General features: G+C 51.1%; 1 protein-coding gene across 1 annotated transcript in view; it reads right to left on the bottom strand.

Annotated features, from left to right (window-relative positions):
- Positions 1 to 26,293, bottom strand: part of SH3PXD2B (SH3 and PX domains 2B) — a 102,339-nt gene that overhangs the window by 56,051 nt on the left and 19,995 nt on the right. Inside the window, exons 3-4 of the mRNA XM_011221931.3 lie at positions 13,930 to 14,010; positions 2,870 to 2,945 (exon numbers count right to left, since the gene is read on the bottom strand). Coding sequence (XP_011220233.1) covers positions 2,870 to 2,945; positions 13,930 to 14,010 — 157 coding nt within the window. The remainder of the gene's footprint in view (positions 1 to 2,869; positions 2,946 to 13,929; positions 14,011 to 26,293) is intronic.

Genomic DNA, 26,293 nt, shown 5'->3' with positions numbered 1-26,293 from the left:
AGGCCCTGGGCTGTGGGGCAGAACCATGTGGCCAGTGCCTCCTTGGCCGGGGGCTCTGAGTGAAAGGCCAATGGGGCAATGGCCCCTTACCTGCGCCGAAAGGGTTTCTGTGTGAGTTGTGGGGAATGAGGGTAAGCCTGCCCCAGCAGGCTAGCCTTCCTGGAGTGGAAAGGGTGCTCGGCAGAGAGCACAGCCTTTGGTGGGAACGGGCAGGCCTTTGTTTTCCACAGTGGTGGAAGGCCAAACTGTAAGTCTTCTTTTTCGAGCCACAGCCTCTGCCAAGTGGCTTCCCAGCTCTGGCTGGGATGGAAAATTGCAGAGGGCTGCTTCCCCTCCCCCTGCCTTTGTGCTAACAAGAGACTTGCTTTTGTCCTGCTGACGCGGCAGTCTTGGCAGAAAACGGACCCCTAGGAGAGGGGATGTGCCTCCCGCGTATCCCTGCCTTTGGCCTTGGCCAAGGCCTCAAAGACGAGCTAAGAGGTGGGACACAAAGGGATGCTCTAGGGGTCCTGGGGCCCAACCACACCTCTCCGAGCAGCAAGTGGGTGCCCTGCGCAGGGAAAATGGGACTGAGTCTCCGAGAACAGCATTTTCATAAATTCGTGGGTGGAAGGATTCCGTAACCATGAAAGCTTTCAGGGACTTGGGTGAGGGTCAGCTCAAGTTCTTCCCTGTCCTGGGAAGTTTTTTCACAGCTGGCTTTTGCCTTTCATCCAGTAAAGAGCTATAACTCACTACTTTCCTTTTCTTCCTTGAAGAAGAAAAAAACCTACATTTGGAGTCCAGTTCAACCTGAATATTCAGATTGATCATTTAAGTGTGACTCTAAAATACGAATACCAAGAAATTCCCACGGAATGTCCCAGGATTCTGTTTTTGACTTTGGCAAAGAACCCACTGTGTGCCAGGGAGAGAAGGTTTGTGAAGCAGGAGTCATTGTCCCGTTTTACAGATGGAGAAAGTGAGGCTTGGGGGCAGGGGACTGTCATCTGCTTGAGGTCACAGGACCGGGTCTGTTGGACTCCGAAGCACACACCCTGGTGTTGCGTTGGTACACTGGGTTTTCGCCAATAGGAAACACAAATTCCAGTGTGACTGCACACTTTCTCCATGGAAGAACTAAAAACATTAGCTTTTTTAGGCAAATGATTCTCCCAGTCGATGGGGCCTGGCAAATACATCTACCCTGTCTCTAAATCCACTCAGTGATGCTAATATCTGGAAGAACCACTGGACGTGCTGACTGCAGAGTCCTGGAGTAGGGTGGGGAGGAGAGTAGGCTCCCCGGAGTCCCCCTCCTCTCTGGGCCTGCTCCCTTGTCGGCAAAATGGAAAAGATCTAAAGGGTCCTTCCAGCTCTAAATATTCGTGATTTAGGGCAACTGTCAATTTGCTGATTATCTGTACAAAAAAATAATAGTTAAGTGCTTGATTCCTGCTAGTTATGTACCGCTTAGCTACCCTCACAACAATGCTACCATTTAAGTATCACTATTAACTCCAATTTGCAAATGAAGAATGAAACTCTGTGCGCTTAAATAATTTATCAAAGGTAACAGTGGATGAGCAGGGGCACTGGGATTTGAACTTGGGCTGTTTGACTTCAGGCATGAATTTTGGAGCCAGTCAAAGCTGTGTTTGAAGACCAGCTCTGCTATTTGTGCAAATGATTCTAATTTCTCTGAGCCTCAATTACCTCATCTATAAAACGGGCACAGGGTTGACTAAATAAGGTAATGAATGTAAAGCACTTAGCCCCATGACTGGCCTACAGTAGACATCCAATATTATTACTTGAAGCAATAACTCTGGTTTGGGTAGCCCATTTTTTTGAGCTGAAGTCTTAATACTATTCCTTTGGTAAGGAATTGTTTTGGGGGGAAAGGAACACTTAATGTCTTAAGGGCAGGGATCAGCCTGGGTATTAATTCCTCCAAGTGCCTGGAGGAGCGCCTGGCCCTCAGCAGGTGCTCGGTAGCTGTGGCACATAGGCAGGCAGAATTTCTAAAATGGACCCCCACAGATGTCCCATCCTCATCCCCAGAGCCCCAGAGCCTATGCATATGATGAGATCTCACTCCTGGGATCATATTATAACACAGGCCACAGTTCACTTTAAGAGAGGGAAATTATCCTGGATTAGCTAGGTAGGTATAACGTAATCGCATGGGTCCTTAAAAGCAAACAGCTTTCTCCGACAGGTGGCAGAAGTGGAAGTCAGAGAGATTCAAGGCACAGGCAAGATTCAATGCCCCATTGCCAGCTTGAAGATGGATAAGGAATGCAGGCAGCCTCTGGAAGCTGAGGGGTCCCTGGCTGAGAGCCACCAAAGAAACACATATTCTCCTTACCTAGCGGCAAGGAATTGAATTCTGCCAACAACCTGAATGAGGCTGGAAGTGGATTCTTCCTTAATCCTCCAGATAAGAGCCCTGCCTGGCCAAGATGATGACTGCCTTAGGAGACCCTAACCAGAGAACCCAGCAGCACCTGCCTGGACTTCCAACCAACTGAACTGTGAGATGATAAATGAGGGTGGTTTTAAGCTGCTAAACTGGCGCGAATTCATTACAGGGCAAGAGCAAAGTAATACTGCAGCCATAACAAAGATGCCACCCACTACAAAAACTTTATGAGCGCTAATCATTCCCACTGTAGAGACGGAAAAAACTGAGGATCCTGGAGGTGAAGTATCTTGCCTGAGCAGATGGTGTAGCATCTAACCCCAAAGCCCATATTCTTAGGCACTACTCTCTACAAAGGACTGGGACTCTGGTCATTAGGACCACGCCCCAGGAAGCTGAGCTGAGAGATGTGGCGGCTGTCCTGGGTCCCCCAGAGCCCCTTCTGACAGCATGTGTCTCACCCACCTGGCAGAAAGGGAATGATCCGCTGTTTGGGATCCTTCTGTCCTCCTTCCATGGGAAATTTGTCCAACATCTGCATCTAAACAGGGGGAGAAGAGCAAAAACAGAAGCCTTCAATATGATAAATGCATCTCTGACGTTTTAAGGGAATTATGTGAAATATGCGATTTGATATATAAAGGCTGTGTCCAGCTTTTCAGAAACCCAGACTAACGGGGAAGGCAATGTCAATTGGACCAAAAATCTCCACGAAAACAACTCTCTCTGTCCACAGCTGCCATATCAGCGAAGGCTCAGAGCTGGGTGGAAGCACTCTCAGTTTTCCTGGGGGCTTCTAGCCACAGGACCAGAAATGTGAACACTACCCCCAGAGCCACCAGAATTCCTTGACAGCAGGTCAATCTGTTTCCTATGAATTGCAGGTTTTATCAGGTAACAAACCCCTCAGACTCAATTCATCTGGTAATGTCTCTGCCTGTGAGCACAGACGCATATGCCCCCCTGCCACGCTAGGATTTCCCCAGGTGGGCCCAACTCTGTGCTAGGTGCCTGGGGTTCGGAGATGAAAAGACTTGTGGTCTAGAGACCCCAAAAAGGAAATCAATCATCACAGGGTGGTGAGGAAAGCGCCTTCAGAGGCAGGTGTAGGCTGCTGTGGGGCTGAGAAAGAACAGGGCAGAGTCCCCAAACCGGAAACCTTACTAGTGTGATAAATGCCTCTCTGATTTGATGTACAAAATCCCAAGGACCTGTTGCTTGTGGTCTTGGGGAAGTGACAGACCTGGGGTCTCATCTTTAAGTTGGCCATAATGGTACCAACATGCTGTGTTACTTGATGGAGTAAAGCAGGGCCGTGGTAGTGACTGAGGCCGTCATCAGACTTCTGCTCTTCTGCTGAGCACGTGGTAGATTTCCCCACCCCCTTGCAGTGGGATGTGGCCAGTTAAAGGGGAGTGGAAGACACGTGTCACTTTGGGGTGGGAGAGTTATGAGTGGCCTGTGATTCACCCCCACTTCTTTCTGCCATGTGACCGGCCACACTGCAGACAGTGGCTTCTCTGCCACTGAGGGCCCGGAGCCCCCAGCAACCTCCGAGCGACATGCAGCCTGAGTGAGAGACGAACCCCTGTCATACAGAGACTCTCTGTCCTAGCAGCGGAGCCACCCTATTGGCACCTGGGCAGGATTCAAACAGAGGCGAGGGCAGTCTCGAGCCTCCCACGTGAGGGCTGGAATGTGAAAAGCTGCTCATCACTTCTCCTCCAGGAGAAAGTCACCCTGGCATTCAAGATGCCCGTCTGGTAGAAGGAAAGCAGGTCTGAAGAACCTTGGGGCAATAAGCATGGCTGATGCCTGGGGGGAGGGAGGGGAGGCTGGAGGGGCAAGAGAAACAGGTTATCCGTGCCAAGCACGGACTAGATTCTTTAGACACGTGCTCCCCCTCAATCTCCCGGATACTCCTTCGGGGTAGACACGATTAGCCAGGAATCTGGAGCCCAGAGAGGGAAGAAGTCTGCCACGGGCCTGCAGCCAGCCAGCGACGCGGCCAGAGATGGAAGCCCGTGGCTTCTCTGCTGTCACTGCACCTGCCTTGACGAAGCAGCGGACACAACGAGAACGGATTGCTGCACGGGCCTGGGAAACAGGCTGGGGCTCCCTGCCCTGCTGGGGCTGTCTTCCGTGATGCCCGTGGGTAGGCGGGTCCGCCTCCACTTGGCCGGCACCCAGAAGGGCTTGCAGAGGCCACAGTCTGATCTCTGGTTTCTCGTTGGCCCTACTCTGTGCTGCGTGGCGACGTGACATGCTTGGTCCACCATCATTCGGCAACTGCAGAGCCCACGGCAGGCCTGCTGGCGAAGGCAGGCTGCTTTCTTTGAATCCAGGAGCTTTTCGATGCTGGCACAAAGCAGGCACTCCACAAAAACTGACTAAAGCAACAAAGGCCACTAAATGAAACACTATGGGAGACAGCTTCATGTGTTTGCTAAGTGCCCTAGTTAATACTCTTCGTATCATTAATACTAAATAATAATTAGTCACCACTACCAACAGTTGTTTGGCAGTTTACGCTTAGCAAGCTTTCCATGCCTGGTTTGATCTGACCTTCACTGGGACTCTGTGATACAAATGTACGCCCCCCCCCACCATGTCCCCAGATGGAGAAACTTGGGGGCAGAGAGGGACAGCTGCCAGAGGTCACCCAGCTGAGTGGTGGTCCAGCCAGTTCAAGTACCTTAATCGAATTCCCACACTCCTTCCCTAAGATCACTCTCGAAGGTGGCTCTGGAGTGTCATGCAAGCGTGAAAAATCAGCATGAGATGAAGTAAGTTTATATTCTCTGCACAGGTGAACAGCATGCTTTCTTTCGAAAAGCGGGGTGATCGATCACTCTCAGTTACAGAGCCTTTCAGAGAGGACAGGTTTTGCCTAAAACCGTCTTTCTTGGTCCTTCTCAATTTTATTTGTTAGGATAATGCTGGAACACTGCTAAAGGGAACTCAGGAGAAAAAAAAAAGGTATGCACCAGTAATCCATCCACCCGACCATGCCCATTCTCCAGTCTCCTGCCTGAAGGAGGCCAGCGGAACAGGCCTCCCCCAGAGCTGCCTGTGGTCTCCGACAGTGTGTCTTAGGAAGTTACTCTCTCGTCCTTTGTCCTGACTTGCTTTTGCATGGCCCAAAGAGCCGAAGTGTCTCCCCAAATGTTATTTATTAATTTGAGGCCGCAGATCCGGGTTTCATGCCACAAAGTTTAACTGGACAGTCCCAGGGTTACATCCTGATGCTTCCTTAGCCCCGCTGTGTGTCGGGGGCCAGACTCCTCGTCCAGGGAGCCTGAGTTACCATCCGGGGAATGAGGACCACAGCCTGCTAGGCAGGGTCTCTGTGTCTGCTGACACTGAGCATGAGCCCTTTGGGGACATACAGGTGCTCAACAACAGATCCCCTCTCCTGGCACTCTGCCCATAAAGAAGACGTGATTCTGAAAGTTATCTGGGAATGATTTTTAGTAGTTTGTGAGGCTGTGTGTTTTTAGAAATTGTGTTAAATATACCTCACATAAACTTGACCATTTTGACCATTCTGAACATAGAACGAGTGGCATTAAGCACATTCGCACTGCTGCACAACCATCACCGCCATCCATCCCCAGAACCTCTTCATCATAAGCTCAAACTCTGTCCCCGTTGAACACGAACTCCTTATTCTCCTCTCCAAGCCCCTGGCAACCACCGTTCCACCTTCCATCTGTACAAATCTCCTGGTTCTAGGTTCTGCATGTCAGGGAATTGTACAGTATTTGTCCTTTGGTGTCTGGCTCATTCTGCTCGGCATCACGTCCTCGAGGTCCATCCGTGTTGTAGCAGCTGTCAGAACGTCCCTTCTTCTGAAGGCTGAATAACAGTCCATCACAAGGCTGTGTTTGTTTTTGGTTTTAAAGATTTTACTTATTTATTTGACAGAGAGAGAGAGAGCACAAGCAGGGGGAGTAGCAGAGGGAGAGGGAGAAGCAGACTCTATCCTGAGCAGGGAGCCTGATGTGGGGCTCGATCCCAGGATCCCGGGATCATGACCTGAGCCGAAGGCAGATGCTTCACTGACTGAGCCACCCCAGCGCCCCACAAGGCTGTGTTTTAAGGTCAGCAAAACTCCTCGGACTATCCAAGTCCCCTCAGGAGCCAGAGCTTGGTTGTCCAACAGAACTTTCTGCAATAATGGCCACGTTCTCTATCTGCATGGTCCCTTACTGTAGCCACTAGCCCTAGATGGAGCTCCAAGGCTGAGCACTTGAAACATGGCTCAGGAGACTCAAGAATGGAACTTTTATTTTTATTTAATTCTTATTCATTTAAATAGCCTCACATGACTAGTGCCATCATCACAGACAGTGCAGGGCTGGACTATTAACACCCAGTCTCCTCATTTAGCTGTATCCAGTTTTATCTCGCTTTCTTTATCGCCCTGCCAACGGTAACAACAATCTAAGACAACTATTTGCAAGGACAGGAGATCAGAGGCCTATGAGCTAGTTTGCTTTTGGTCTGAGTGTGTCCAGGTTCACAGGCCACAAGCTGCTTCTAACCAGGGAGCTGTCATACTTGGCACCCACAGGCCACATTCCAGACACTCTGTGGGGACCCCCGGACCCAGGCTGTCTGCAGCAGCAGGACCAGAGGCATGCCGGGCTAAGACCAACTGTAGACTGCTCTCCTTGGAAACTAGGAAATCCATGCCCTTCCCCCCAGATAATAAAAGGAAGTGGTGCTCGGGGTGAGGAGGACTGGAAACCGAGAAGGAAAGTGAGTCAGTCTGGGGGGCGGGAAGGGAGAGGGAGCCACGTCAAGTGGCCACATTGCAGGCCTCCAAGGGGAATAAGAGAACACTCCATCAGCAGTTTTCAAGACATCAGCTTGTGGTAGAGAGAAAGGAGACATGCTGTCCAAGGAAAACAGTGTGGAAGCTGGCGTGGAGGGCCACACGTGGTTTGTGTTAGTGGCAGACTGGACTTGGAGGGGTTTACTCCCTCAGTATCATAAAACCTTACATCCCAGAAGTGCCGGAGAAGGCCGTGGAGACTGTCACGCGCAGCTGCCGACAGGGTCGCTGGGAAGCCTCACGGTTCTCAGAGCAGGACACAACGACATACCTAGACCCGCTTAACATGGCTCGCTGTCTTTAGAGATTCTGTCCCCTCGAGGAGCTGGTCTGGCTGAATGTTAGCATGCTCTGGTGTCCTGGTGGACATGCCATGTGGGGCCTGCCTCCCCTCCCATCTATCCACCTTGCTCTTCTCTCTGCCGCCCCTCCAGTCCAGGTCAGCATGTCCCCAGTCTGACTTCCTTACTGGTCTGCCTGCCCTCTGGCCTGCCCCAGCACCTCCTCACCGGTATATGCTAGGTACCTGGCATACAATTGTGCAATGAATGAATGAATGAGTAAAAAAAAAAAAAAGTGGTTATCTGGTTTGGTCAGCCATGGAAAGCCCTCCCCTATTCTGCTGTCTAGGAGAGGAGAAATTAGGTTCTAGGTGGCAGCAACAAGACCTAGACTGGGATTCGGAGGCAACTGACCAACACGGTCTTGCTCCTTTCTCTAGAAATCGAGAACTGCTGACTGTGTGGGAAAGGGCGGCTACGGAACTGTCTCAGCTACACACCACCGAGACGCCCAGAACTTTTCAGATGGAAGGGAAGAAAGACTCCATCAAGCGTAGATACCATGTGGGAGGCACTGCAATTTCAGAAGATCGTGTCTGTGTCTGAGGACCCAGCAAAGGCAGTGCTTGGATAAATACGGCCAAAGGACTCCGAGGCCAGCTGTTGGCTAGGATCTCGCCGGGCAGCCGTCCCGGCTGGGCCAGGCCCGCCTGCGGAGTGGGAATCCTTTGGTTCTGCCACCCCTATACCTGCCCCCAGGAAAGATGAAAAGACATTCCCTTCCCTTTGGCCTCTGGGGTAGAGCACGGGGTCTTCTGGGCAGACACGCGCCAAAGCTCAGAAATGCACCTGGGGCTGTCAAACTCCCAGAGAAGGGACAGGTCAGTCTGGTCTCAATGGTCTCAATCGTGATTGGAAGCCAACGACTTTTGCTGTGTGCACTGAGATAGCCTCTCCAGTCTCTAGATCTTAGTTTCTCTGGGGAGAAACGAAGGTGCAAATCCAGATGCTGCCTCTGGTTTGCCTTTGGCTCTGGGATGTGCTCCGTCTAGGAAAGAGCTCTCCCTGCAAGCCCCTGTCCGTAGAACAGCCCTCTCTGGGTCCCCACAGATGGAGTGTTCCTGTGTACAGGACACGTGTGATGGCGCTTCTCCCACAAACTCCCTGCCAGGCAGAGTGACCCAGCTTGCTCTGGGTCACTCTATGTCCCCCGCCACTGGCATTCTGCCAGATGCCCAGCCAAAAATCCTGCCTCTACACCTTTGCACACTGATTTCCTCTTTAGGAAAGCCCTCCCCTACCCCGCTGGTGGGTCAACTCCTTACTTCTTGTCAAGGCCCTGCTCAGATGTCAGCTCCTTCTGGAAGCAAGCTCTGCCTAGGCTCCTGGGCTGGGACAGAGGTCTTCTCTGAACACCTGGGGTCTGGCTCAGCACATATTTAAGCGTGCCTTCCATGGGGGCAGCCCTGGCTCCATTGAAGATGACGCCAGCCTGGGGACACATTGAGCCAGTGGGAAAACTCAGAGGGCAAAGGTCGCACGGCCCAGTGTAAAGACCCCTCACACGTCTGAGGCCTGTTTGCAAAGGGCCTGTGTTGTGCTCGGAGCAGCTCTCTGCAGGACTGCTCTGAGTGGGAGCGCCTAATGGGCCTCTGAAGGCCAGCTCTAGGCAGAACTCTGAGGCAAATCTATCTTCGAACAGACAGATATGAAAGCAGTGCCAGGCTTCGGGGAGGCTGGGGGGCTCAGTGGCTAGCAGCACGGCCTGAATCCCAGCCGTGCTGTTTCTGGGCACATGACTCTGTGTCTCTGAGCTTCCGCTTCCCCGTCTGTGACTTTCCAGCTTGTAAGTGAGGACGAAATGAGATGGCACAGAAAGTGGGCATCTGGCACATTTCAGTAAACGCTCGCTGACCCCGTCACTGCATCACTCAACCAAACCCCCTTTCCTCTAGGCACTGCCCTCAACGTTCTCGCATTCTGGCCATCCCCAAGCCCTGCTCAGAGGCCAGCTCCCTATGGCACACTGAGATGGACTCTCCAGCATGGGCTCTGGCGAGGGCAGAAAGGGAAGTTCAGAGAGGCTGAGTGGCCTGCCCAAGGCCACACAGCTGGTAACACAGAGCTGGAACCTGACACCAGATCTTCCCATTCCAAGCCCAGGGCTCTATCAACTGCATCCTTGTGCGAATGAGACACGTGGTCAGATGTGTGCTAGAAGTGGCAGGCTGATGACCAGGGTCTGGCTGTTCTAAGCATAAGAGGGCTAGGAAATCACACTGGAGGGTGAACTGTCAAAGGGGACCTTCTCGCTGCTGACTGTGAGTCTCTTATCCCACAAAGGAGCCTGAGGCATGCTCCTCCTTTCTACCCCAGGCAGCCTCTCTGCAGACTATTTTCTCTGCCTGAATGTCCTGCCCCGACCAGGAGGAGCATTTGCCGTTTTCTGTCATCTACAAGCTACTTCCCTCTCTCTGGTGGCAGTTGTCTGATTCCTTCTGGGGAATCTTCTACTCCTTGGTTAGTCTACACGCATTCTACTCCAGTCCCTCGGCTGGCCCTGACTGGCCCAGCCCCGGACCCAAGATGAACCAATGAGACTTTTGCTTTAATTGTTGGGGATGTTCTTTTCCCTGAAGCCACTGAGCTGACCTGTTGGATACAGCTTGGAGCTGTGGCCACCACTGTACCACACACCACCCTGCTTGGGCACAAAGAACGCTAAGAACTGGAGAAAGGCAGGTCCTCACTGACATTTTTGCCCCTGGATCCAGCCACACCTGAAGCCAAGAATGCTTACGCGTCTCAGTTACATTTAACTAATCAATGCTCTTTTTGAGTAATCCATTTTGACTGGGGTTCTGTCATCTGCAACTAAGATAGTTCTGACTAAAACAAGATCTCACAGCCAGTAAGTGGTAGCATTTGGATCAAATCCCAGGATCTTAACCACTCTATTAAACTGGCATCGTCTCTTCCTCTAATCTTTACGCCAGTTCCTAGCAGCAACCCACGCCCATCAATAATCCCAACAGCTGACATTTGCTCAGGGCTTGACAGCCCAGAAACTGCTCACACATACCATCGCTTTTTAAAAAAAGCAATTGAGATATACTTCATACACCATAAAATTCACCCTTTTTAAAGTGTACAATTCAGTGGTTTTTAGTATATTCACAAGGCTGTGCAACCACGGCCATCACCCAGTTCCAGAACATTTTCATCACCCCCGAAAGAAACCCAGTACCCACAAACAGCTCCTTCCCCTTCCCCCCTCCCCCCAGCTGCTGGCAACCACTAATCTGCCATCTCTGAGGATCTATGTCTTCTGGACACACATCACCACTTGTAACTCCATGTAAACCCTGTGAAGTAGCCATGGGAGAGGGGCACTAGAAGCACCGTAGCTAAGAGTGTGGTATCCGGTGTCACCTGCCCAGTTTCAAATCCAAGTTCTGATGTTCACTGGCTGTGTGGCCTTGTGCAAATGACTTAACCTCTCTGAGCCTAAGATTCTTCATCTATGTAATTTAATAAGCTTAACATGAGGATTAAATGAGTCATTATATCTAGATGCTTAGCAGTCAGTGCTCCAGAAATGCCAGCTGTCTCTATTGTCATTACCTCACGTTACTGATGAGGACATTCAGGCAACAAAGGGGTTAAGGGGCGTGCTGAAGGCCACACAGCACAGGTGGCTGGGCCCCAAGTCTCCTGACTGAGTCCTCTGAGTTTTCCATTACGCCACACTGGCCTAGCTGTTCCTCCATGAAAGCCTGGCCCTCCCCGTACTCTTTTGTGCCAAGTTACTTTTGAAAAAGCCAAGGCTACTCGCCAGACAGGAGGAAGGGGAGGGTGGGATCATGAAATCATCTTACTTTAGGGGGTCACAGCCCCATGCAGGCTGGCCTCCTTGTCTGGTCCTTGGGAACAGCTGACTTTGGCTGGTGGGGTCTTACCCTACTCTCCTCCACTTTCCCCTTTTGGGATGTGAGGGGTGGGGAGCAGGCCATTTCTAGGGCAGCAGGACCCTCCGGAATTCCATGACTTTCCCACTCCAGCCACCCATCTGGGACTCTTTAAAGCTGGCTCAAGCACTGCCTTTAGACTACCAGGGAGGGGATTTGAGGCAGCTGTTTATGTTATAGCAAACCCCCAATTATTGCCAATTATGCTGAGTGGGGAAGAAAACCTCACTATGAAGTTCTGGTAGAAATAAGAAAGTTGAGTCAGAACAGGAGAGTTGAGGGAGGACAGGCTTTGGTCCAGGGAGACCCGTGATCCCACCCTGGCTCAAGCATTCCCAAATGATGTCACATCGGGCAAGTCTCATCAGAACAGAGGGACAGCTAATGTGCTTACTAAACGAGGCACACCTCGGTGAACTGTCACGATGAATGCACAAGGAACGTGCTTTCACTCTTACCATGCAGATGGGGAGAGGGAGTCTCAGAAACATACAGAGGTGACACCAAGCTGAGATCTGACAGGCAGAGCTGAGATTTGAACCCAGTCTGCCTAGTCCCAGAAGTGAAGGTCTAAAGCCCTGGGGATGCCGCCTCGTTGGTTACAGGTGGCAGCCTGTGACGTCTCCATATGTGCTTCCAGGGCTTCTCCCCGACCCCGTCCTCACCCGACCTCCTCCTCCAGATGATGCTGTACCAAATGCCCCGACCTCTCCGGCCACAGCCGACAGGCTTGCAGGTGGAACCAGCACCCTCGGGACAATCAGATTCTCTCTCTCCTGGACACGGGACTCAACATCTAGAAATGCCAGTGTGCTGACAAAAGGGAAGGACATTTCATCTGGGGGACCGCGGTGCTGCCTGGGGGACGTGGGCCAATGTGTCCGGGGAGGAAGCTGGTCCAGAGAGGCTAGCAGGAAAACCAAGTAGGCTCGATGGGAGGCCCTGTAACCACAGTGATAGATGGCCAGGGAGCTGCTAGGCCTCCAAGGGCCATTCAGTTGCTGGTGCTGGGGCCCTGGGAGGCCAGCTGCATTTCCTGCTCTGGGCTCCATGGGGCACAGCTGCCTCCTCCCAGTAAATCTACCTGACTCCTCTCTTCCCACCTAAGCTGCTCAGCGGGTGTTTGCTCTGTGGATGTCCATAATCCCCAGGAGAGCGATCCTGATCGCAACAGTTCTATTGTTTCACTGTTCTCTGCTCCCTGTTATCCTTTTGGAGGTATTAGGCAGGCAAGAGGCTTCTGGAAGCAAAATACGGGTAGTCCTCCCTACACAGACCTGCTGTGTGTGGACAGTGAGTCTAGCAACTTGCAGAAGTGTTTACCCAACATTCAGTCTCTGAACTAAAGACCTGCCCTAATAGATCTGCACAGATCACCCCTGCATCTGGGTAAGAGGGTGTGGATCTCGGTCACTCTCAGACAGGACTACACCTCCTGCTTGTGGCATTCAAAGGTATTGGGGGTCATCTTCCTTGCCTTTCCGCCAGGGTTCAGACCCTTCCTGGCCCCCACGCCACCCCTGCCAAGTCTGTTTTAGATAGTATCTTAGCATTTTTAACAGAGAGTCTCTTTGTGTATTTACATGTTTGCTGCAGACCAGAAGGAAATATAGTTTACATATGGTACTGTTTGATTTGGTTGCATTTTGCGAACACAAAATACCACTAACAAGTTCAACGCATTTTAATAATTAGGTAACTGGTGTCTCAGTTGGTTTACATTACGCAATGACTCCTGGCAGCCTGTTCCGTACGCGTTGGAGACTGTTTTAGTGATACTGGGGGAACTGGGTAGGAGAACGTTATTATCTCGCCTCCCCCTTTAAAATAATGAAACACAGATTCTGAAAATCCTTTATTCAACATTTTTAGGAATGGATTAGGTCCATACGACCCAGGCTGCCTGTGGTTAATATCACCCAACCTTCCGAGAGAACATGGGAGGTCAAGACACGGGGATGGTATGCAGAGGACACTGTGTTCACTGGGACTTCTGGGAAGTGACCTTTCACTCTTTCCTGCTGAGTATGAGCCCAGAGCATTTTGTAACCCTGTGGGATCTGAGGATAAAGCCAACACCATGAAAGTGGGAATGCAGGAGGAGAGGAAGCAGCTGGGTGAGGTGGTACCATGAAAACCCTGGATCAAGCTGTGCCTGAAACCAGGAAGGTTTTTTTTCCTCCTGGGAGAGTCAAACATGTGCTCCACAGATTTGTGTGTCATTCTTGCATAGGGACCACGTTAACTTCTGTATCATTCTAATTTCGGTACCCGTGCTGCTCAAGTGAGCACATGGACATTTTTAAGTCTAGGAAATAACAAAGAACACTATGTGTCCGCTACGGGGGAGGGTCTAGGCTCTGATGTCAAAATGGAAAGTCAGTCCAACTGAACTTCTTCCTACACCACAGCTCACTGCACACTGCAAATCCTTACCTGGAGGTCAAAGAACTTGCTGTAGCGCCGGTAAATGGCCTCCGTGTTGCCGCTGGACCACGTAACCCGGATGATATAGACCTACAGAGAGGAACAGAGGAAGACGGGCGTTAACACCGAGGGAGCCGTTCCAGCTCCAGGGCTCTGGAGCAAAGCACAGCACTGAGTCAGAAAGACCCGGGTTTGAACCTCGGCTCTGCTGCCGGCCAAACCGTATGGCTTTGGACAAGTCACTCGCTCTCTCTGGGCCTCAGCTTCCTCCACAATAATAGGGGTATAACCCCCACCTCTGAGAGCGAGACAAAGGATTAAGTGAAATCAAGAATGGGAAAGCATTAGCACCCAGCTCATCTCAGGAGATGGTGTTCTTTTCAGCACTCTTGGGATTTCTTGCTTTCCACTCAATCCAGAGAGCCCCAGGGTTGCCTATTTTTCCAGGCATTCTTAAAAAGAGTCAGCTCTGGGACTTTTGCTCCAACCCTTGAGAAAGTTAAGCTCTCTTTACTTCGAAGTTGCTGGGCTATTAGGACGTGAACCTGGGGCTGCTGGGGGGCCATCTCAACAGTGCTTGGAAGGAGCCTGAGAACGAGGCCAGCATCCGTAGATTCCTGTAACACGGCCCGATCCTGAGACCCAGCTCTGCTCGAAGCTCTATCTACTGCTGGTCTGTCAAGTTTCCTGAGCCAATACACCTTGGGCCAAACCTGCCTTCTCAAATTATTTCTGAAGCCACTTTAAGTTGGGCTTCTGACACATCTAATCTAGTCCTGACTGATGCAGGATGGGAGGCAGGAGAGAGCTCTCTGAAGCCTGGAGTCATCATGGTGCACTTTGAAGGACCTGGAAACTTTGCTAGGAAATTTTCATTTGAAATGCGACAAGGTGGAGCAACTGTGGGGGGCTGGGGCCAGAGACCAGTGTGAACGCCAGGGACTTGCGGAAAAAGGTTCTCCAGGTGAGAAGAGATGAATAATGGAAAAATAAATCAGGACAAGATGCGAAGTACCCTTGAGTGCCAAACTAAGTCCACCAGGAATGACCCTTCCAAATCCGACACACATTTAATTTCAAAGAAGCATGACAGAGAGGAAGAAACGCAGGCTCTAGAGTCAAGCTTTAGACTCACACAGTTTCCTAACCTTCTGAGCCACAGCTTCCTTAACTGTAAAACGGGGTCAGCAAGTCTGTCTCACACAGAGTTGTGATGATTATTAGAGGCCAAGCTCTGAGCTCTTTGCCTGGCAGAAAGGAAAAGGTCAAGAACTTTTAGTGCCCTGCGTGCTGCTTCTCCAATGCCTGCCCCACCCCCATTCATAAAAACAGGCTAATTCAGCATCACAGATTTGGGCATCCTGGCCCACCCCCTCCCTTGTTTGTGCTCCCAATCCCGGGGCCCTCATGCAGCCAAAGAACAGGTCAAGGCATCCTTTAGGAATCACCTTGGAAAGGTGATTTTCTGACAAAAAAGAACTCTGTCTCGAAAGCCACCAGAGTAGTCAGTTTTATTAAAAAGACTTCAGTTCTGCTTCATCAAGACTCCAGCATAGAGATTCTGAATGAGAGAATTCTCCCATTTGTCATTCATTCATTCACTGTACATTTATTAAGTACCTCTTGTGTGCCAGGTGCTCTGCTGGGTGCTGGGTGCTGGGACACAGTGAGGAGCAAGAGAGACCTAGATCTTGGCCTTGGAGAGTGGGAAGATGGGCAACAGACCAGCAGACAAGCAAGTATGTACGTAATTGTAAGTTACATTCAGTGCTTAGGAAGGCCCCAGTGCCTGCTGGGAGCGCACGAGCGGTAAGACAGGGCAGCGGGGTGTCCTTGGACGGGAAGGCCTATCTGAGGAAGCAAGCATTGAACAGAGACTTGAAGGACGAGGAGCTGGCCAGGAGAAGAGCTGAGAACAGAGTACTCCAGGCAGAGAGAGGAGGACAAGTAAGGATACAGAGGCCAGGAAATGCCAGACATGTCTGAGGTGCAGGAAGACCGTCATGGCAAGCAGCGCCGGGGGAGGAGGGAGGCAGGGGCTGGGAGGCAGGCAGCGGTGGCATTACGGGGGGCTTGCAGGCCACAGGGAGGAGATGGGATTTTGTTCTATTAAAGAGTTTCAAGGGGTGGGGGCGTGGGACACAATTTAACGTATGTGTTTAAAAGTTTTTCCTATACATCCTTCTGGCCTCTGTGTGAAAAATGGTCTGACAAGGAGCAGGGACACCACTAAGGAGGCCTTTCCGTCACTGAAGGGAACTCAGCCAATCCAATGGCCCCAACTTCCAGATGGGTAAACTGAGGCCCAGAGAAGACCAGAACAGCAGCGAAGTTTGGATGATTGCCTCAGGAACAATGCTAATGTGGATTAAGAAACAAAGAAAAAAACGACTGATCATCAAAGTTCCATTGTTTTCCTAAAACCAACAAAAAAAGCATTGCCATAAATGGAAAAAAAAATTCTGCTTACACAATTCATTCTCAATCTCTTGTTTATAGTTTTTAAAGTTCTGTACATATGGTACAAGGACTCTACAGCAGTCCTAATTAGTTTATTGGAATCAACCTCTGACACAATTTGATGCCTAAATTTTTAGGCACGGATCGAACTTTTTAATGAGAATTGTCCCAATGCAGGACTTTGGCCTTGCGCAGGGTTGAGGGGCGGGTGAAAGGGCACACCCACTGGGTTCTGACGCCAGCCCTGCTGCTGGGGGAGACTCACAGGCACCAACCTCTCTGGCCACAGTGTCCTTCTCTCTAAAACAGGGTGAGTAATTTCCCTTGAGGATTCACTGCAATCACTAATGTATGTGGGGTCTTGCCCAATGCCTGGCACACGGGAAGTGTGCAAAGCTAGCTTTCCCCGCATAGCAATCGTTCGATACGCTTGCTTATCTGGTATTCCTTTTCTTGTTTTGGTAACAGCACCTACATTTCTTTGGAATGTCACCCCTGTCCCTTCCCTAGTCTTTGTCATAGGGAGAAGGTGTGCATCCCGGGCCTGGCCAACCAGACTGTTGCCTGTCCCTGGCCACAACGATGGTTCAGGGACGGGCAGGTGACCCAAGCCAGGCCAAGGAGACTCAATTCTGGGACGGTCTGGGATGGCATGGTCACGGAAGAGCCCCTTTTCCCCACTGCAATAGCTAACTGCAAGGAGAACTGTGTGGAAAGCATATGTCACACAGAAGCAAGCAGCCAAGAGGAAGAGAGAGGGCCCGAGTCCTATGACATCATTTGAACCCCCAGATCCAGCATCCTAGACATTTCACGGCCACAAGTCAAAATCTCCCCAATCTTGTTTAAGCCAGTTTTAGTTTCTGTTGCTTGCAACCAACACTGTCTGAACACATCTGACCTTGACTTTTAGATTTTATCCCAAAACCAGTTAATAGTCAGTGTCCTGCTGTTAAGGAATTAAAAGCAGACTTCTTCATGGCAGCATCATTCACAATAGCCAAATGATGAACAAAATGTGTTGCATGCGTACAATGGAATATTACTCAGCCTTAAAAAGGAAGGGCTTTCTGACTCATGCTATAACATGGATGAACCCGGAGGATATGAGGCTAAGTGAAATAAGCCAGTCACAAAGAACAAATACTGTATGATTCCACTTATATGAAGTACCTAAAAGAGTCAAACTCATAGGAACAGAAAGTCAAGTGGTGGTTACCAGGGGATGGCGAGGGGGATGGGGAGTTAGTGTTTAATGGGTATGGAGTTTCAGTTTGAAAAGATAATGAAAGTGCTGGAGACAGTTGGTGGTGATTGCACAACAGTGTGAAGGTACTTAATGCCACCNGAGGGGGATGGGGAGTTAGTGTTTAATGGGTATGGAGTTTCAGTTTGAAAAGATAATGAAAGTGCTGGAGACGGTGGTGATTGCACAACAGTGTGAAGGTACTTAATGCCACTGACCTGTACCCTTAAAAATGGTGGCAATGGTAACATTTATGTTATATATATTTTATCACAGTTAAAAAAATAATTTTTAGCAAAAGTAGCTTTCCTGCAGAAGTCGATGTAGGCCATGTCATGTTCTCCTGGAAATGACACTGTGACCTTCTCCATGGAATAGCCCTCAAAACCCGTGCTGCACATCCAAGAAAAGATTTCTATCCAGAACGCTGGTTTTTTTTTTAAAAAAAACCTCTCAAAACTCAACAGTAAGGAAACATCCAACATGATCACAAGATGGACAAGAGATGTGAAGACGCTGTTCACCAAAGAGGACAGACGGATGGCAAATAAGTGCACGAGAAGACATTCGACATCATCGGCCATTAGAGAAAGACAAACTGAAGCCGCGACGAGGTGTCACCACGTATCTACTAGAACCGCTAGAACAGAAAATACTGACAAACCAACAAAAACAAGTGCTGACAAAAATGTGGGCTCACCGGAACTCTCATCCATTGGTGGAAAAGCAAGATGGCACCATCACTCTGGAGGGATGCGGAAGTACCAGGTAAAAGGTTGTGGATAAGGAGAGTCACACGGTGCGAGAGTATCGCCCTATGGATTACTTTCCCAGCAAAGGGAAAAATGCACCTTTTCAATGCAGGTCTGGTGGTTAAACTGTAATGAGGTGATCAAACCTAGTATTACCAATAGAGGGACACGCAGACACCCCAAGGTGATACAATATGAAATATACAAAATCTTCTGTCGAGTATTGTTGCCAAAAATGTTTAACCTCTTGACCTAAGTTCCAACCTGTGGAAAGTAAAGGAGGAAGAGGAACAAGCTAAATGTCACCACAAGGAAACAATAAGACGAATTCAGAATGTGGGCTATTCTAGAAGTCTACTAACGGCATAGTTCAAATGCTACTTCTTCCAGAAAGTCCTCTCTGACTGCTCCCTTCCTACCAATACTAGGTTGGGTCTCCAGCTGCAGGTCTCCTTGGTACCCACTTCCCCATCACAAAGTCAATTATACTTTACTGCAATTGCTAGGTGTCTGCTTTCCTACTAGGTTCTAAGTTTCGCGAGAGGAGGGACAGTGCCTATCTTGTTCACTGAGTGCTATATGTCCAGTGCTGAGCACGATGGAAAATCTATGCTTTGTGAAAAAATTAGAAAAAAACTGAGATGCTAGGAGGTCAAGCCCTCACAGATGGCAATGCCTATCCGAGGCAGGTGTGAGGTCTGTGGGAGGGGTGCCTAGTTCAGTTGTGTCTCTCGGATGGTCCCACAGGCTTGCCTCTCCTCTCTGCTCCATGCCCTGCTTTGCAACCCCTCCCACCGGCATGTTCGCTGGAAGCAGACAGTCTCAGAGAGCAGCTGGGACTCCTTCCCTCTGGGAATGAGGAAACAGAGACTACACTGGTGTCTGAAGGCCCCGGAGGGTTTCCTCCTGCTCCCTCACAGGAGGCCTTGAATAGGAATTAGCCACCATGGAAATCCCTTCTTGCTCAACCTCGGCAGCCAGGCCTGCGGGATTTGCGAAGCCCAGACTCCCAAGGCCTGGCTTCCCCTCAGGCTGTGTCATCAGGGCCAGAAGTACTGCATTTCCTCACTTCCTCTAAATCAGTACAGAGATGAATGGGTGGATGGAAGGGCTGTGGGGTGGGGTTTACTATGACCAGGGTGCTCGGGGTAGAGGTGGACAGATGGCTGGGCTGTGCTGTCTCCCAAATTTCCAGGAGCCTGCGGGCGAGGCTAACACAGCTCACATTCTCCGCCAGGAATGCTGGCGCAGAAGTGCAGTGACCCGCCTGAAGTCACAAGCTCTGAAGTTCGGAATGCGGACTCTGCTCCAGGCCCCCTCCGACCCCGACGGCCTTGCTGCAGGCCCACGCACGTGCGCGTTGTCCTGTCTTTGAGAGCCCACCAGGAGGCTGCGGAGTTAACCTCAGGGCTCGAGACGGCCTTGATTCACCTCTGCTTTCGTCTCAACTAGCTGCCTGGTCTTGGGAAAGTGGTTTAAACCCTCTGTGACTCAGCTTCCTCCCTGTGAAAAACAGGGATCATACTAGTTATCAACCTCAGAGTTGGGGTGACGATCACATGAGAATGTGCATGCGGAGCGCTTCGCACGGGGCCTGCGTGGGGTAAAAGCGATCGTTACCATCATCACTCTGAGCCAAACACAGGGGCGGAAAGCTGACGGAGACGTGGTCTCTGCTCACTGCCTGCGTAGACGCCCCTCCCACAGCCCACTCACTTGCCCCCATCCCCCATCCCCAGGGCCCTGCCTCTTCCATGGGCTTCTCCAGGCCCCAACGGGGTCAGAGAGACTGCCCCTGCATGGCCCGGCAGCACAGCCCCAGCCCACCTGAGCTTGGGGCACTCATCTCCTAGCTGTCAGAGGAGTCAGGGACCTGTCCCTCTGCATGAATGTCACCACATACCCGGAAGTCTGCTTGGTGCTGGGGCTTTACCTCCGCTGGCCTTTCCTCCTCTATCAAGGGCTGAAGACTCTTCGAGTCCTAGGTCAGTGTGACCTTTGCCCAGAGGTGCCCCACAAAGGACAAAGAACCAATCTACTTATGGACGGTGAGGTGTGGCCTTGGCTACAGTGACTCCGTCCTCGGACAACTACCTTGTCCTGAGGCCTCCAGAAGCAACTTTTCCTCAACTTGGACTGCTTTCAGAGGACAGAGAAGGGGAAAAAAAGCCCTCTGGCAGATGCTGAGAGTCCTTCTTGGACCCCCTACTTGAGAAGTGCCACCTGTCCTGCCTGTCGCACGGCCACAACTGACTCCTCAGGGCGGCCCGCAGCTTCTCTCAGGAATCCGGAATCAGACCAGCTGTCAGCTCCAGCCAGAGCCACTTCCATGCTCTGTGACGGACATCTGGTGTGCAGAAAGGGACAAATGAAGGAGAGGCACAGAGAGCCCTGCTTGGCTCCTGCCCGCACTCCAATTCCTGCTTCCAGGACCCGTGGCTGCCCACCCGTGGCTTTTATGATGCGTGACAGGGACCTGGGCCTTCTTGGCATAGAGGGTTTTAACACAACTAAAACAATTCTATGATATAGAGAGGAAAGTTTGGGCACTATTTTAGGTAAAAAGAATAGGCTGGAAAAATGTAATCTCAATCTCAAAAAAGTTATTCTGTATCTAAATGTACGTGCGTGCATGTACAGACCTCATTTCTGGTAGTTATGCTCTAGAAGGTCTCTGTGAGCAGATTTAGGAAATACCGGACCACTGCTCCTGGGGGAAACACAGGGTCAGGGTCCTGCAAGCCTCTGGTCACAACATTTTCATGAATGGACCCATACATAGCTTGGCTGCTTCTGTTTAAAGACACCTTATTCGTTGCGTATTGTAAACGCATTAACACTGAACTCCGGGCCAGCGACACTGGACCTCACGCCTAAATGGAGCTTATTTACGTGTTTTCCCCATGAAGACACATCACGGCCTTCCTGAGCTTAGGAACGCCAGACAGCGCTTCGGCACGATGTGGGGGGTCATTTCAAACAGTGAAATAACCAACAGAAAGTACAAACGTGTTAAAAAAAAAAAAAAAAGAAAAGAAAAAGAGAAAAGTGGCATTGAAGGGATCATGAAAAAGACACTTGTTTTGAGTATCAGAGCTGAAAGCAGAAGGCAGAGTGTGGCCTTGCCCAGCCTCAGCTGTAATGCACACAGCGGGGGACACACGCATTTTGCTGCTCTGCACACGCCCGTGTCTACGAGTGACCATGGACGTGTATGAGTATTGAAGTTGGATCACAAATAAACTTTAGCAAGCAGGCGAATGCCCAAATAGGGAATTTATAGATATTGCAGATTCGCTGTACAGTATATAAATGTGTGTGTTGTGTGCATAAACCAGTGAGATATATAGAATATATATCATACATAGGGTTTGCTTTGGGTTGGCAGGAGTATGTAGGACTGCTTAAATTCTGTTTTTGAGGCCTTCCTGCATTTTTCAGATTTTCTTTCATAATCAGAAAAAAAGATGCCGTTATCCCAGGAGAACAGAAGAAAAGGGTCTGTGGCCCATGTTCTGAGAGTCTCAAGCCCCAGGACAGCATCTTCTCTGGGTCCAGGTACAGCTGATGGCCCAGGTGGGAGTGAGGGGTGGGAGGAAGCTGGGACTTGGCAGATGGGGCCTTAGCTCTTGAGTTAGGGTAAGTCCTCTGCCTCTTTGAGCCTTTGTTCTCTGAAAAATGGGGATAGAAATGCTTTTCTTTGCAACCTTATGGGCACTGTAAGATCGAATGAGATTTTTTTTTTTTTTCCAGTTCCAGAAATGGAATCTGTGTTGGCTGGAATCTCAGCTGTGGCCGGCGCTTGAGGGAGGGTATTCGATGTGTGCTTCCTAAGCCCTCCGCCCTCACCTCCCCTGGCACCTCCGGCCCATGGGGGCGAGGCTCCCAGTGCCTGGAGGGCCCCATCAAGCACACAGAAATTTAGGTCTCATTTCCAAGTGACAACAGCCAAGGGGTCAGTTTGTCCATGAATAAAGATTTAAATCAGAACAAAGCTTAGAGGCCCTTGAAACATTCCAGGAGCTAGGTCTGGGCAAAGCTAAGTGGTGGGCCTGGCCAAGCGCCTCTGTAGCCCCCAGCAGCCCCGGTAAACTGACATCCCTATCCCTGCAGACCCACTGGCCAGACCTCTGCCCAGGGCTGCAGCTCTTGGAGGGGCCCCATTGCTCCATCCGTTAAGCGTATGCCGTCCCTGGCGCAGCAGGATATGAGACAGCTGCCGCCCCGCCTCATGAGTGCTGTGATCTCATACTCTCATCATATGAACTCGAAAACATGAGAAGGTGTTTCTGCCCTGTGAATAAAATCTCTGAGGCACGGGGGAAAGTCCTTCAATATCACTTTGCTTTGCAAATCTATTTAGTGGGGTTTTCTAGGGTTGGCAAAGAACCCAGCTGAAGAGTCCCAGCTGATACTATTTAGAACGGGTGGGGCTCCTGCACTAGTCAAGACAAAGGGATTACATTTTGGTCTGGGTTGCAATGGCCAGAGCTTTAATTTTGGAGGAACGACTGTGGGTGTCGGTGGGGAAGGGTCTGGTCCAAGGGCTTTTCAAAGTGACAGTCTTTCCTAAGATCACTGTGTCTCAAGGTACGCAGGAACTCGGGGTACGCAAACTGGTGTTAGCGAATACACGATCTCAGCACTAAACTGCAGGGAATCCCAGAAAGAGTAAGTTAGTCTCTGCCATTCCCTTCCCTTCGGAAGCTGGGCAATAATGGCTTTTGAACACTCTCTCCAACATTTGCTGGTCTCTTTTCTTAAAGAAGAGACAGAGGACCTCAGGGCAGGCAACACTAGCCAGGAAGAATTTGAACACATTGATTTTCCTTTTCCTTTCTATTTAGTTTCCTTCTATTTCTAGCAAGTGCTGCTGGTTTTCCATTTATGGGAGACAGCGAAAGTGTCACCTTTAAAAATAATTTAAGTTAAAAAATGGAGAAGAATACCGAATTAAGAATATGTAGCACAGGGGTCTGTGGATATGCTGAACACAGTGACGGTGCCCGTAGGAGGACGGAGAATGAGGGCAGCACTGTTTCAGTGGAATCCCTTGCCATTCTCACTCTATCGAGACTTCTGTTGTTTGCAGGCCAATGAGCCTACACTTCTCAAGTGGGATGCCCTCTCCTGGCTCCACAATGTGGGTGGGCTGTCTGGAATGACCTGGGAGACGGAAGAAAATATATGAAGAGAGGGCACCAGTGGGGCAGAGGGGGCTGAGGCTGTTTTCCTGCAGAGGCTGTGACAAGAGGCGCATTAGCAAGACAGAGATCTGTGATCCATTAGCAATGTCTGCCACGGGCACGGGGATTGTTGGATGCGTACTGCATACTCAGCATACCTAATCTGGATCAACCCCTCCATTTACAAATGGGGGTATGGATGGGCCAAGAGGTACAGCAACCTGCCAAGGGTTACACTCTCAGCCGTGCACTCTTTCCACTTCCATGACGGTGTCCAAATTTCTATGCAAGATCCTCTGGCCCCTCTAGGCCTCCTGCACAATGACTTGTCCAGAGAACTCTAGAACTGATTAAGCTAGTGGTCAGACTGGCCTGTAAGAAGTCCCTGGATTCTGGTCCGGTGGCGGGGTCTCTGGGCTCTCCACCCTGGTTTCCGCTAGGCAGCACCGGGCTCTTCTACATACGGAGCAGGGCGTAACCCAGCAGCCGGCCGGCCCAGCTGCCAGAACCTGGGGGTCCACGCTACCACCAGACAACCACTGCTGCAGGTTCCAACAGGGCCTGGGCTCTCCTGCTGCCCACAGCCCTCCTTTGCCTGCTTCAGGCTGACAGCAGGGGGTTCTAAGACTTGAAAATATTTGAAAACTCCACTCTAGACCATCCCTTATTTTATAGTTGGGGTTATGAGGTCAGAGGGGGGAAGGGACTTGCCCAGGCCATGCAGAGAGCAGACAGGAGGGTTGGGCCCAGACCCAGAGGTCCTCTTGGGAGGTGCTGAGGATGCAGGAGTTCTGTTCCAAAATGCTATTTCTCAGATCTGAAGAGCGGCAGAGCTGATTTTTAGATGAAGGGAAGAAAACCCATCTCTTATGCAGCATACTGAGGGGCTCGGGCTTCTGCTCACGGGCCACGTAAGTTTCTGCAGCGAGGCCTTAGCCTGGTAGCCTGGGATAACGGAAGCGGTCCTGTGCTGCAACCTTAAATACAAAAGCACGTGCAACCCTGACATCAAGCAGCGGCGTTAGTTTCTAGATCCAGATGAACCCACTTCCTGTGGAGAAGGCTCCCGGGAACATGTCTAAGGGCACCCAGGAGACAACAGACCCTGGTTTAAGAAACCAACTTTAAAAGATGGTTGCCACCCTGTCCCCCCTTAAGCTCCCACACTAATTGGGCTTCTGGGTTGGCGGGTCCCGGGGACAGCCTGGTAATGACTGGCTGGGCCCCAGATCCACCTCTGGCAATATGCTGCCCTGGCCTGAGGTGGACAAGCCGAGGGTGAGGGGGGTGGGAGGTAGGGAGGGAGAAAGAGAAGGGTGGAGGAGTGAGGGAGGGAGCACAGGCAGTTGGACGGGCTCGGAGGGCTTAACTAATGGGAAACATGATGCTCTGCTCCCCGTGGAGACCACGAGTTCCCTCTGGTTCTGAGCTGTCGGCTCTCCCCAGCTGTCTGCCCAACATCTGGCCTATGTAGGTCAGCACTCCCAACCTCCTTTTGCAATTGCAACACCCTGCAGTTTGTCTGATTGCCCAACACCCCAGAGCAGCATCGCCGCCGGAAGGGCTGAAGACCGTGTATTTATCTTTTCAGAGAAACTACGTTAAGTTTATTCCTGGAGAAATGCTGCCAAGTGTCGCGATGCCCCAGAGACCCAGGAGGCGATGGCAGGGTGTCACGGTGGGGTGGGACCAGGGTGAGTGGGGGCCCAAGACAAGATCACTGACCGTGTTGGGGGCGGTGCTGCTGCACCCCGGCCCTGTGCTGAGTGCTTCATGAACAGTGTGCAATCCTCAGCAGCTGCAGGCCAGGAGGGTGGGGGCAGAGGAGGAAACCCAGGCCCAGAGTGGTGACGTGGCCTCCTGAGGTCACACAGCTGGGAAGAGCAGGTGACATCAGACTGAATCCCAGCCCCTTCAGCCTCTGAGGTCCCGTGTCCTCCTAGCTTCCCAAGGCCAGGCCTCAGGTGTCCTGGCCCCGGGCCAGAACTTTCCCGTCCTCACATCAGCGTCAGGAAGCACCAAGATCGGGCTCCACAGCTAAGTGACGCACTGGGGGTGGCCGGCTGCCAATTTCCCTTTTTTCCTCAATCTTTTCAATTAAGTGAATGCTTGGAAAGGGCCCAAAGACAAGCGCTGGAGGCACCGGCTGCAAGTAAGGGTTCTGGCTTAGGACTCTGTTCACACCGCTCCGTGTCCTCTAGGTACGCTGTGGCTGCGCAGATGGAGCCGGGGGTCTCTGACTCCCTGTGGGCAGAGGGGGGCCAGGCTGGGAGGCGGGGCAGAGGAGCGCTCTCTCTCAAGTGAAAATCTCTTTGTGTCTCTCTCCTCTGCTTCAAACACTTGAGTTCATTCACCCACTCATGCATTCAGCAAATAAGACAGAGTGCCTACTGTGTACCAGACTCCCTTCCAAGGGCTAGAGCTATGGCCATGAAGGAGACAGAAGCCCCTGTCCCTCTGGAGTTTTCCACCTTGTCAAGGAAGGCAACAACAGCATGCTGTGGGGCTTAGGGGGCCTCCTCCCGTTCTGACCCAGCCAGGCTCTCCCTTGCCTCCTGGTCCTGCACGTGCCACAGCCTTTGGCAGGAACATCTCTACCTTTGCTTGGCTAGCACCTCTTTATTTCTCATATGTCAGCTTGGGAAGCCTTTGGAGACCCCAGATCTGGCTCTGTTCCCATTCTCTGGGTTCCCACAGTGACTGGGGCTGCCTTCTCTCCGTACACATGC

This window comes from Ailuropoda melanoleuca, chromosome 3 (genome assembly GCF_002007445.2).
Source record: "Ailuropoda melanoleuca isolate Jingjing chromosome 3, ASM200744v2, whole genome shotgun sequence".
NCBI classification, from domain to species: Eukaryota; Metazoa; Chordata; class Mammalia; order Carnivora; family Ursidae; genus Ailuropoda; species Ailuropoda melanoleuca.
This window is presented reverse-complemented; position numbering and strand designations above follow the sequence as displayed.